Source organism: Terrapene carolina, unplaced genomic scaffold (assembly GCF_002925995.2).
Source record: "Terrapene carolina triunguis isolate 2854851 unplaced genomic scaffold, T_m_triunguis-2.0 Scaffold210, whole genome shotgun sequence".
NCBI classification, from domain to species: domain Eukaryota; kingdom Metazoa; phylum Chordata; order Testudines; family Emydidae; genus Terrapene; species Terrapene triunguis.
In genome coordinates, this window is record NW_020664561.1 from 35,327,882 (window position 1) to 35,340,556 (window position 12,675).

Below are 12,675 nucleotides of genomic sequence, written 5' to 3' on the forward strand. Positions count from 1 at the left end.
CTAACCACAAGTCACACAAGCAATTCCCTTAGACACTCCAGTTTCCCAGTATCACCACCTGTGCCACTCGTTATGGGGCCAAATGGTTATGAAAACCAATAACCCAGTAAAAGAAAAAGGGTTCTCCTGATCCCAAAGGCTCAAGCCCCAGACCCAGGTCAATATACAAATTAGATCTTACCCACAAATCACGCTGTTGCCAATCCTTTAGAATCTAAAATCTAAAGGTTTATTCATAAAAGGAAAAAGATATAGATGAGAGCTAGAATTGGTTAAATGGAATCAATTACATACAGTAATGGCAAAGTTCTTAGTTCAGGCTTGTAGCAGTGATGAAATAAACTGCAGGTTCAAAATCAAGTCTCTGGAATACATCCCCAGCTGGGATGGGTCATCAGTCCTTTGTGTAGAGCTTCTGTTTGTAGCAAAGTCCCTCCAGAGGTAAGAAGCAGGATTGAAGACAAGATGGAGATAAGGCATCAGCCTTTTATAGTCTTTTCCAGGTGTAAGAACACCTTTTTGTTCTTACTGTGGAAAATTACAGCAAAATGGAGTCTGGAGTCACATGGGCAAGTTCCTGCATACTTTGCTGAGTTACAAGGCGTATCTGCCTTCTCTCCATCGGTCAGCTGTATAGCTGATGGTCCTTAATGGGCCATCAAGCAGGCTAGGCAGAGCTAACACCAACTTGTCAGGGATTCTCCCAGAAGCATAGCATAAGTTTGAAATACAGACAGTATAGAGCCAATATTCATAACTTCAACTACAAAATTGATACACACATATAGACAGAATAATTATAACCAGCAAACCATAACCTTGTCTTAGACACCTCATTTGACCCCCTTTATGCAAGATTTGGTGCCACTACAGGACTTTGGTTGCAACCATGTTCTATATGGTCCCAGTTCAAATCAATAACGTGACACCTGAATATCGGGACAAATGGGGTCCCGATCGTACATCGATTGGGATGCGGGACAAAGGGTTAAATATCGGGACAATCCCGATTTTATCGGGGCATCTGGTCACCCTAGTCACACTCCAGAGAAGGACTAAGGGCCCCAGATGGAAGCGGTACATCATTTGGGAATAGAGGGACATGGCAATCCCCTGAATATCCTGTGCTTGCTGAAAGGGGGAGAAATCCCACAGAAGATCTTATGGTTGGTATATTATAGAGGTGGAGGAATCCCCCAGAAGACCTTACACATTGTAGGGAGGTGTCCTAATGGGAGCTAAGATTTTTGCTCTCTTCAGGAAGGAATAAGGAGAATTGCCTGAAGATGCAGGGTTCAATGAGTCTGTACTTCTACTTAGAATTAAGTGTTTGAAGGGAAAATTGCCTCTAATAAGGCAGATATTTCACATGCAGCCTAAATACTGAATTGTCCACCCTGTATCTGTCCTGATAGTTTAGGATATTCTTTCTTAGAATGGGGCAAAAGAGTAGAGTTCAGATCTGAATTAAACTGCAAAGTCTTGGGGCGGCGGCTTTGGACCCATCTCTGCTTCTTATCGTACCTGGAATTCTTACTGGCAAGATGCAATTACTGAAGTGGCTCAGTAGGTGCATGTTATCTCTTGATGCACAGATGGGCCATTTATTATGCACTCAGCACAGTGTGTCGTCATTGCGCACCTGACACTAGTTTTTGTAAATTCAGATTAGAGATCAAAGGCAGGTCAGCTTTTTAAACGGAGCACCCGGCATGTTCCAGTGCCTAGTGCAGAGCGTGTGACATATGGCATGAAAGTTTTGAGGGATATAAAATGTTAATCACTAAACCTGGCAGAGTCAAACCTTTTAATCTTTATTGCAGTTTTCTAGGGAGAGGCAGGTTATGGACAACACCCCGGAAAAGCTGAAGAAAGAGTTAGAGGAAGAGCTGCTGTTGAGCAGCGAAGACTTACGTAGCCATGCTTGGTACCATGGACGCATTCCTCGGCAGGTATGTCCCTCCTGGATCTTCCCTTCACAGGCAAAGCTGTGGGCTTTCATATACAGACACAGACAGGTTAACACTGGAGTGTTACATACAGTCTGCATGAGGTCCCCAATTCAATAGAACCGGAATGCCTTCCAGTGTGAGAGAAAAGCGGTGTCTGATATTGTTTACTTAATATGCCTTGGTGAGAAATGAAACTGAGGGAAGAAATCCACTTTTTCTTATACTTTAACAAACGAAAAACCATCCAGTGAGGAGAGGTAAGAATACTCCTCTGTGCTATAGACAAGAGCTACACTCTGTCCCCTAATATTGTTGTTCAGCTGTTGGCCTGAATTTAGATTGGTATGATTATCCAGAATTGAAAAATGTTCCAATCTTCTACCTTTCTTGAGTCTGAAATTATAAAAGAGCATACTAGTAGTAATAGTAGTAATAATAATTAATAGTTATTTGGAGTCGCTATCTTTTTATTTTGGTCTTCTACACCAAAAACATCACGAGCTCCCCCTGCTGGCTCATCATCAACATGCACCTGTCAGACACTGTTCTCGCAGTTATGAGCTTTCCTGGGGCCATCAGCAGATGCTGAAAATCAAGCAGAGCAGTCAGAAGCAGGCAGCTCTGTGGTTTGAAAATTAATGAATTAATGTTTGTCAAATGGGAAGGGCCAGCTTGGTTCAGAAAGAAACAGGGTTTTTTCAGCTTTTATGTGCATACTGCAAAAGAAAGAGAAGAATATGTGAAACCCATTTTAAGAATAGCTCTTTGTCTCTCGTGAAGTAACTGGAAGTAATAACTAAAAGACAAATTCTGGTTGCCTGCAACAATGTCCTCTAAAATTGTGTAATTGTGTGTGTGTGTGTGAGAGGGAGAGAGAGATCAAAAGTTGTGTTATGTACTCCAGTATTCTGAGTAACTTCATTCCCCTTCACAGATGAGTTTCTTTTGACAAATTGGGGAAATATGCACACAAACACGTGGACTGCATTCTCTGGCCCTGTCCTAGAAGGTCCTCACAGACTCCTATTGCAGAAAGTCTGTGGAATGGCCTCTGGAGTTTAGAAGGAGCCAGAATTAGAGAGGGCAACATTCTGCCCCACGCTTTTCCTCCATCCTGTCTATTCTGGTTTTAAACCTGTGCTCACAGAGCAGCCAGAATTGGGCCCTACATTTAGGATTAAATAACAGGACTCTACTGATGTGATACTAGCCAAGGCTGAGTATTCCCCTTCTGACTCCGAATGTGGGGTTTTGTTTTTGTATGTTTTCTCTCTAAGGTGGCAGAAAGCCTAGTTCAGAGAGATGGAGATTTCCTGATTAGGGATTCTCTCTCCAGTCCTGGAAACTTTGTTCTTACCTGTCAGTGGAAAAACATCTCTCAACATTTCAAAATCAACAGAACAGTCCTCAGACTCAATGAAGCCTACTGCCGCATTCAGTATCAGTTCGAACTTGAAAGTTTCGACAGCATCCCTGGGTTAGTGAGATGTTATGTGGGGAATCGCAGGCCAGTATCAAAGCAGAGTGGAGCAATTATTTTTCAGCCTATCAACAGGACCGTGCCACTGAGGTGTCTAGAGGAAAAGTACGGAGTATCTCCAGTTCGACAAAAGGAATGCAATATCACTGAAGGAAAAACAGAGACTGCAAAAAGGCTGAGCCTCAGTATATACGGCGTGCAGTCCCAGGAGCACAGCTTAACCAGAGGAAATCTTTTAAGGTACTTTTCTCTTGTTCCACCATCTTCCATAAAGGGGAGTCAAGAACCCAATCCTGCTCCCACTGAAGTCAATGGGAGTTTTGTCCTCTACTTTCAAGGGGAAAGAATCAGGCCTCACGATCTCATCTAATAACTCATTTTTAAGGGCCTGATCCAAAGCCCAGTGAAGTCAGTGAAAAGACTCCCACTGGCTCCAGTGACTCCAGTGAGCTTTGGCTCAGGCCTTACGGCTGGTCCACACTAACCCCCCACTTCGAACTAAGATACGCAAGTCGAAGTCGAACTATCTTAGTTCGAACTTACCGCGGGTCCACACGCGGCAGGCAGGCTCCCCCGTCGACTCCGCGTACTCCTCTCGCGGAGCAGGAGTACCGGCGTCGACGGCGAGCACTTCCAGGATCGATCCGGGATCGATTTATCGTGTCTAGACAAGATGCGATAAATCGATCCCAGAAGATCGATTGCTTACCGCCGGACCTGGAGGTAAGTATAGACGTACCCTTAGAGGACTAACAGCTGTAATAAGGAGCTTTAAGGTACCTGTCTTCAATTATATTAATGTAAAACACAGAGATTACTGATGCCATTTGAATATGGCAGCAGCCCAGTTAAGTACAGATATTCTAACAAGCTAGATGAATGGTGTAATCAGATTTTGAAAATAATCAGCTCTAAAATATCTTTGAAAAAACATGATTTGGGGTTTTTGCAGTGAGATCCGTTTCCTCAGCAAGATGGTGTTTGCGCTCTGTAGCGCTGGTTCCTTTCACTCACACTGGTGTGACTCAGGAGCCTCTCCACCGAAGTCAATGGTATCAAACCAGTGTGAGTGAAATTGGTCTCTGTAAATACAATAATGGTGCAGCTTGTGCAGTAGCTTAGAAATAATAAAAATACTAAACATAAATTGAAGGTTAAAAAAAGTAAAAGCTTTGTTGTTACTCTCAAGTTGAGCCCTTTTTCTTCTGCTGCTGTGAAGAAAATGCCACAAATGGGTTAAGAGAGTTAAAAAGAGAGAAAGTGAGATGGACTAAAATAAAGTGCACTAATAAAGCTGACTGTTTGGAAGGAGACAGCCGATGGATTGTAGTTCTTCATTACTGCCCAGTTCAGGTGTTGTATTGAAAAAGTCTTAGCATGCCAGCAAAAAGGGAACCAAACTGCTATAGCAACTTTTTGACTACAAAAATTCCAAATCATTGTCTGAGATTCTCACCTGGATCCTGGAATCTGATCTACGCAGCTGGACCCATATGCCTCTATGGAGCCACCCTGACTTGAACGGGACTCTGGGGGAGGAGGGGCTAGCCCATGAAATGTCGCAGTGAAGTCAGTGGGACTTCAGACGAACGCAGAGGGGTGCCTGTGCAGCAGTGGGGTTGGGCTGCTAATGCTGTCTGCTTTTGAACTTAGAAATGCAGTTGGTAGATGCTGTTAATGCCTTTTATGAAAACTGAATGTTGGCTGAACAAGTCGTTCATCCAAAGCCTGTAAATAACTATTCGGCATCTGATTTTCCTGGGAGTGTCAACCAAAGCATGTCCGTAATTACTCTCCTGTGGCTGAACCAGGGCAGAAATGGAAGGGCAGCTTTCTTTTCTGTTAGCGCAGTGATACTCAGACTGAGGCTCGCGAACCGCAAGAGGCTCTTTAATGTGTCTCCTGCAGCTGTTTGCGGCACGTGATATTAAACCAGTGGTGTGATTTAATTATTAACTAATCAGGACGTTTTTACTGTGTTATTAACCAATTGAAGTTGATAAAACAATAATAATACTTGGTCAGCCATTTTGCTGTGAGAATAAACTAAATATTTCTCCCGTCATCTGAATATATAGTTCGATAGTAAATGAAACAAATAATTCACACTCCTGTGGCTCTTTTGGGCAATGTTGATCGATAATTTGGCTCCTGAACCGCTGAGGTCTGAGTATCACTGTGTTAGAGAATGGGTTCTTAACCTGAAGGTCGTGACACACACTCCAACCAGGGGACACAACTCTTTATGGCTAGGAGAGAAAAGGAGTCACAGATCTTTCCTCTGCTGTAAGAGGGGTTCACAGCATGCAAAAGGTTGAGAATAAAGCATTAATTTCTGCCCTGCCATGTTGTATGATTACAGACCTATTACCATGTTTCACAAAGCAATAACTATCAGTACTCAATGCTCAGAGCCAGATCTTCGCCCATACTATGGCCCCTTTGGGCTGCTCTGGCAGCATAAGGGACCCTCTAAGCTGCTGTAAGTGGGAAGCTGAGGACTCCCCTTAGTTCTGGCACAACTGAAGATTGGGCCTGTATATTAAGTGTCCTACTGCACTTTAATGATATATTGTTGTGTTGCCTTTTTCCCCCCCTCAGAAACAAAGAAAAAAGTGGTAGCCAGCCAGCTAGTTTGGATCACGTCCAGGAGAAAAGATTCCCCCTAAAGGCTCACCAGTCAGAAAGCTACCTGCCAATAGGTATGTCTGTAGGCAGATTTCTAATAACTCCTTAGAAGATGCATGCCAGCAGGCAGTCAGCCTTCTACCCTGTCTTCAGGTTACATTTTAATATGCTAGAGATTTTCAGAGACTGAAGCCCACATGAAATTCACAGTCTCAAGTGTGAGAGTACTGAATACAGTTAGCATCTGATGACTGTTCAGTGGCCCATGGAAATGAAGTTGATATACTCATTATAATTACTAGACCAAGTACTCTATTTCGAAGGCACCTATCAGCTTGGTATGGCACCCTAGTGATCAGGTTTACACATCAGAAAAATGATTATTATGCTTGGCACTAATAAGTCCACTTCTTGGCAGTGTCACCATCTCAACCCTAGAGTTTTACAAGACCCTCAAGAGTTTCACTGATACCGTCCTGCCCATAGCTTCTTGAGCAGCTGCGGTAAACCTGATGCAATTTTGTACATTTCGCTGCTATTACTCAGGTAATGCAGCTAATGCAGAATCAGTACTCTGCTATTTTCCACCACTTGTTACTGCTGGTGGTTAGGGAAGAGGAAGTGGGGCAGCTGTACGCTCTGTTCCTCTTATCCTCCTTTGATCTTCCTCTCTCTGCTTATATCACAATTCTGCTGCCCCATGTAACTTTCCTGGGCGGCAGCAATATGAAATTTACAAGAATGTGGTCAGTTTCATTTGCATTACCCCACTGATAGAAGACTTACTAGCACTTGCCCAATTGCCAGAGAAATTTTGCTTACCTTCCCCCCACACCCACACCCACCCTCCAAGCTACACCCAGAGGGGAAAATTGTAAGGGAACCCCCTTCTATGCCAAACAGGAGCACTGTGTGAGGAAGCTTGCACTGAGGTTGAGTGTAGCTCTATGGATAAATTCTGGCCTTTGGTTTCCAAGGCTGTCAATCTTGAACTTTTCTAGAGCACTAAATCTGTTTGAAAAATAAAATAAAATGGGTGTTGTTGGTTTTAAACTGATTTCTAAAGGCAGGAGTTCTCAAACATTTCTGTGGTGTGGACCACACCTTAATAGAGAGATTGTCTAGTCATGAGCATCTCTCCTTCCACTGTACTCCCAGACATAATTGCACAAACTGCCTTCCTTCCCATTTGCGATTGGATGAACGGCCTTCCTCCCATTCATGATTGCAACAACATTTATGTAGCACCTATAGCAATTACCCTGAAAAGTAAAATTAGGAAAGTATTTCATGTGTGATTTATGTATTTATTTATATTATGATGGTGGCCAGAGGCCTCCAATCAGGAGCAGGGCCCCTAGACACCATACAGACATATAGTAGGAGACAGTCCCTACTCTGGAGACCTTACAATCTGGGGGTCTTTAATGCAGTGCAGCAGCTGGTAATGAGAAGTAAGACCAGCATAATGTGATCAGTCAGCTCTCTGCAGACAACCAGCAAGTGCTCCGTTGGCCACAATTTGGGAACTTCTGTCTTCAGAATCCTGCAGCCAGCCCTCATTTGATGTCAAGGGGATGTTTGCCTGTGTGCTAACTACAGGATGGGGCCTATGTGTGTAAATATTACAGTGCACACACGTTCCCCCACATTTGAGTCAACTGTCTTCTAGGGATACAGAATTAGAATCCCTGAAGTTCATTCTTTTCGTACCTCACTACATGCCCAGACTCCACTTTAAGGAAGTTTTTCTTTCATTTCAAAACTTGTCATTCTTTAAAATGACTCATATGCCTCGTGTGGTGCAGCTATAAGATTCTGTTTTTATCTGGCAGATCAAGTTACAAACTCACTCCTATTCCAAGCCAGGACTTTCCAGCCTTTGTGTGCTGTGGGGATGTGGGTTATTGTCAGTGTTACCACAGGGTGACATTACAGCCCAGCTGCTCTCTGTATTTGGGATTTTGTGAGGAGAATTTGCTTGGTAGCTCATCTCTTAAAATATACGTTTTAAACAGTGTTTGACAGAATGAAGAATTTACATGATCTGAAACACTTCCCCCAGTAAACAACAACAGCAACAAAAAAAGAACTGTAAAGTGTATCTCAGGATTATATGTAGTATTGCCTTAGATGCTATTATTACATCATAAAAAATGATTCTGTTCTTCACCTATAGGTTCGAGGCATCCATCTCAGCTACCTGAAGTAGATACAAGCCCATGTTCAAATTCCCCTGCATTTAGAACAGGCAGTGAACCTACTCTAAGCCCCACAGTAGTTCGGAGGGTCGCTTCCGAGTCGCCAGTAGGAGAAGCTCTTAGAGGATCAGACAGCCAGCTCTGTCCCAAGCCTCCACCTAAACCCAACAAAGTGCCCTTGCTGAGGCAACCTCAGTCTCCTTTAGCTTGGCACAGTTCAGAGGCACACTACTGTGAATTAAACCCTGCTACCTCCATAGACTGTGGAGCAACACAGCAATCTCTGTCTCAGAAGAGCAGCTACGTGGAACATCTGATAGCTAAAGAGAATGGATTGCTCTCATTCAGGAACTCTGAAACAAGTTATCTGATCCATGAAGATGATGCCTTACAGAGCTCAATGGATCCATTAGCAGTTTGGACAGAGATGGCTGAAGAGGGCAGCATGTTTGTAGCACCTGTTCTTGAGACAGTATCCAGTTTTAAACCAAATGATTTTGAATCCAAACTTCTTCCTCCTGAAAACAAGCCACTTGAAACACCAATGTTAAAAAGAGTTAAGGAGCTATTCACCAACAGTAATCCAAAGATTATTGCCCGGCATATGCTTAGAATGGACTGCAAGGTAATTTTTTTTTATTATTTGGTTTTTAATAATTGTAAAGGGAAGTAACTTTTCTGCATGTCACTGGATACCCTGCCAGATTAAGCTTTTTAAAAAAAAAAGATTTGAAAGAATTAAAGGAGAGATCTGGGACTAAGGTAATGTATATATTTACTTGGGGGACTTGCAGAGATTTATCAAGGGGTAAGGTTGGAAAAGAGTTTTTAGCCTCTGAAGAATGATTACAAATTTGTCTCTGGACCAAAAATCCCTCTTAGTTGTCCCTAATTTTAGACCTATATTTCCCTCCATTCCAGACAAATTTGATGTTCTCTTTATTTGTTGTAGATTTATTTACAGCAGAAATGCTGACTCATGAAACTGAGATTAGGAAAAATGGTATTTATTCTGAAGGAATGAATCCCATATCAGAGAGAGAGAACACCACACATTGCTCATGTTACTGGAAGGCACTCAGATACCAAAATGGTGGGCATGAAATAAGAACCTGAATAGAATACAATCTGTTTTAGCTTCCTGTCTGAATACTGCTCTGCTAACCCTTGTTTGGGTCTTTGGGCCTTGACAGGATGAGAGGTAGTGGAAGGTGGCTGCAGAGCCTTTAGATGCAGTTCTCTCCTCCCATGCCATTTGTATCCTCTAGTTGCACACCTTGGTAAGCAGGGCCGGCTCAGGCTTTTTTGCCACCCCAAGCAGCAAAGGAGGGGTGTGTGGGGGGGGAAAAGCCGTGATCGGCGGCACTTCGGTGGCAGCTCAACCGCGCCGCTTCATTCCTCGGCGGCAATTCGGCAGCGGGTCCTTCGCTCCAAGATGGACTGAGGCACCCGCCACTGAATTGCCGCCGAAGACCCAGACGTGCCACCCCTTTCCGTTGGCCGCCCCAAGCACCTGCTTCGTTCGCTGGTGCCTGGAGCCGGCCCTGTTGGTAAGCATCAGAAGCGTGCAGATATTTTTACAAGGAGGCAGGCTTTGTTATACAGGCAAATCGTTGAGCAGCGATTCTGAACTCAGCAACATGGAAAAAGGAAGAGAGAAATTCAAGTACAAACAGCCCTTTTTACAGGATAATGATTTTATTTAAAGGGAACATGAAACCCATTTGAATTCTAAGTCATTTGAAGTGGATAGTTGTGAGTGCTGTATCCATTAGAAACACAGTATTTGAGAGAAAGAGTGGTATGGCTCACACTTCTTCGGTGTGAACCTGGTTCCAGATCCTCAAAGGTATTTAGGCACCCAATTCCCATTGAAATCAGTAGCACTGGGTCTAATGAAATCCAGGGGAGTTAGGGTATGTCATAATTGCAATGCCTATGATTCAAATGACATGAAACCCACACATCTTCTGGGTGTGGTGTTCTGTCCCATCTAGTGGCACTGAGACCACTTAGAGAGCAATTAATGAGTCTGCCCTACAGCCTGAGCTAAGAGGTTTTTTGCTCATGTGACAGAAGCTCATGCACTAAGCTCCAGAGGCCCCAGGTTTGATCCCACCCGCCGACGACTGGGATCTGTCAGCATTACATGGAGTAGCATTTCAAATAGCATTTCCTTCTTACTGCCATCAGCTCCATTACACTCCTTCTATAGTCATTAGAATTGAATGGTTATTGATCGATTCTAAATAATGGTAGCACCAGCCAGCCCACTGCAGAAAGAATGGAAAGGCCTTTCCAGTCCTGCTGCTGCTTGTTAGGAGTGCTTCACTGCGAAAGCATACTCAGGGTTTGTTAGTTTAAAAAGGGCACTGGAGGCCAAAGAGATGGTGCATTGTAGTGATTTCCTAATGGCATATTTGTGCACTCACATGAGGCTATGTAGGTGAAATCAGTGCATCAGTTAATTCAGCCAGTCATTTGGGAACTATATTAGTGAGAAGTGATATTGTTTCTAATTATATTAAAAAATGTACATCACCTGCCCAATATCCAGAGGGGGGCAATGGCTCCTCCAGAGGCAGAAATGGATAGTGCTGTTTGTTATAACTCAAAACAAACTCTTCTCTCCAATGTTTACTGTAAAACTTGCCTCATAAAGATACAGCATTTGTCTCATCTGCTACTCACTGAGCATGAGATTTAGAAGAGCGTTGGTCAGTTTTTAAAAAACATTTGCGTGCTCAGTGACCTAGCAAGGGCTTTTTCTCCCCCTCTGTGGTTTCTAATAACTTACACAGAGAACTGCACAGTTTCTCCAAGACTCATTTAGGAGTCACGTTGGTGAATGGGACATGTGACTACTGTCAGCCATAAAAATGAACAAATGGTGCTGCAGTAATTTCAGGTGTATTGAGTAATGACAGGTAAACCTGCCTAACATGGATATTACACTGTAAGGTAGAAAGAACCGGGTTGTGCCAGTTTCCCCAACAAAATGCTACTGCTAGTACTCCCCCAATGCTAGTATACTTACTAGTGGCTCCACAGCCCCAAGGGAGCATGATTAGCCAGGTAGGGGGGTGGTTAGCATACCCACCCTAACCACCTGCTGGCATCCACCAGTAGATGCTGAGGTAGCATACACCTGTTTCTTTCTGAGGCAGTGGCACTGGCTGCTTCTAAATGTGCTCCCCTAGGCCCTCCTGAGCCATTCTGATGCACATGTGTCCCTCATAGACAGAATGGCTCAGCGAACCTCCACTTAGCAGCTACACCTCTGCACCACCCTTCCGGAAGAAATGCCAGAATTTGGCTACCTTACAGTCATAGAATCATAGAAGTATAGGACTAAAAGGGACCTCATCAGGCAGGAACTACTAAACCTAGACCATCCCTGACCGTGTTTGTCCAACTTAAAAATCTATAGTGATGGGGATTCCACAACCTCCCTTGGAAAACTATTCCAGAGCTTAACTACCCTTATAGTTAGAAAGTTTCTCCTAATATTTAACCTAAATCTCAGTTAATGCAGTAATGTTCACAGTCCTCTTTATAATAGCCCTTAACATATTTGAAGACTTATCAGGTCCCCCTCAATCTTCTTTTCTCAAGACTAAACATGCCCAGTTTTTCAAACTTTCCTTATAAGTCATGTTTTCTAAGCCTCTTTAGAAAACTAATAGTTCTAATAATCGCACTTCTCTAGCCCTTATTTTTTTCAAAGCCCAGCGCAATCTAACTAATCTAGTACCTTTTCTCCTTCTACAGTAGAAGTTTTAAAAATGGAATTTTAAAGCCATCATAATAAGAAGAATGGCTTTCAATCTAATAGCAAAAGTGTGTGTTGAGTGAAGTGATTCCCTTAGATGTACCCTAGTTTAGTAGGAAATCTTAGCGGCTGTAATTAGCCTAGCAAACTTAATTAAGACCTCTGCTTCCATAATGGAACATTAAAAGATCTGTAACAAATGTGGCTGGAGATGCTTCTTTCTGATGGCTACATTCACTCGGTTTGACTCTTTCAAAGTGCCTATGGGTTCTCTTTCAATCTTGCTTATTCCCCCTGATCCTGTGACCATCAGACTAATTTAGATGCAACCTGAAATGACAACCTGTTCTCTGCCTGTGCTGCTGGGATTGAATGATTGTCATCTGTCTGGAATTGGTTATATACTATTGGTAGCACAGAATTCTAAAGTATTACAACAGATTTGCATACAAACAGGGCCACATTAAAGCCTGCACACTATAGATTTGTGTGTAGGACCCAAGCTCCTGAAGTCTGATTACATCAGAATCTCAGCTTTCATTTAAAAAATAAAGTTTGTAGCCCTCAGAATTGTGAAGGAACACTCAGACATTTACCAGGTGTAACTGAGGTAGTGAAGTCTGCTTGTCTGCAGAAAGCCTG

The 12,675-nt window shown here is 43.1% G+C and overlaps 1 protein-coding gene across 2 annotated transcripts in view; it reads left to right on the forward strand.

The window, feature by feature from the left end:
• BCAR3 (BCAR3 adaptor protein, NSP family member) overlaps positions 1 to 12,675 on the forward strand; it is a 139,885-nt gene that overhangs the window by 117,843 nt on the left and 9,367 nt on the right. For both annotated transcript variants that reach the window (XM_026655463.1, XM_024217647.1), the window contains 4 exons: positions 1,824 to 1,952; positions 3,230 to 3,672; positions 6,034 to 6,134; positions 8,240 to 8,886. In XM_026655463.1, the coding sequence (XP_026511248.1) occupies positions 1,824 to 1,952; positions 3,230 to 3,672; positions 6,034 to 6,134; positions 8,240 to 8,886 (1,320 nt within the window). The remainder of the gene's footprint in view (positions 1 to 1,823; positions 1,953 to 3,229; positions 3,673 to 6,033; positions 6,135 to 8,239; positions 8,887 to 12,675) is intronic.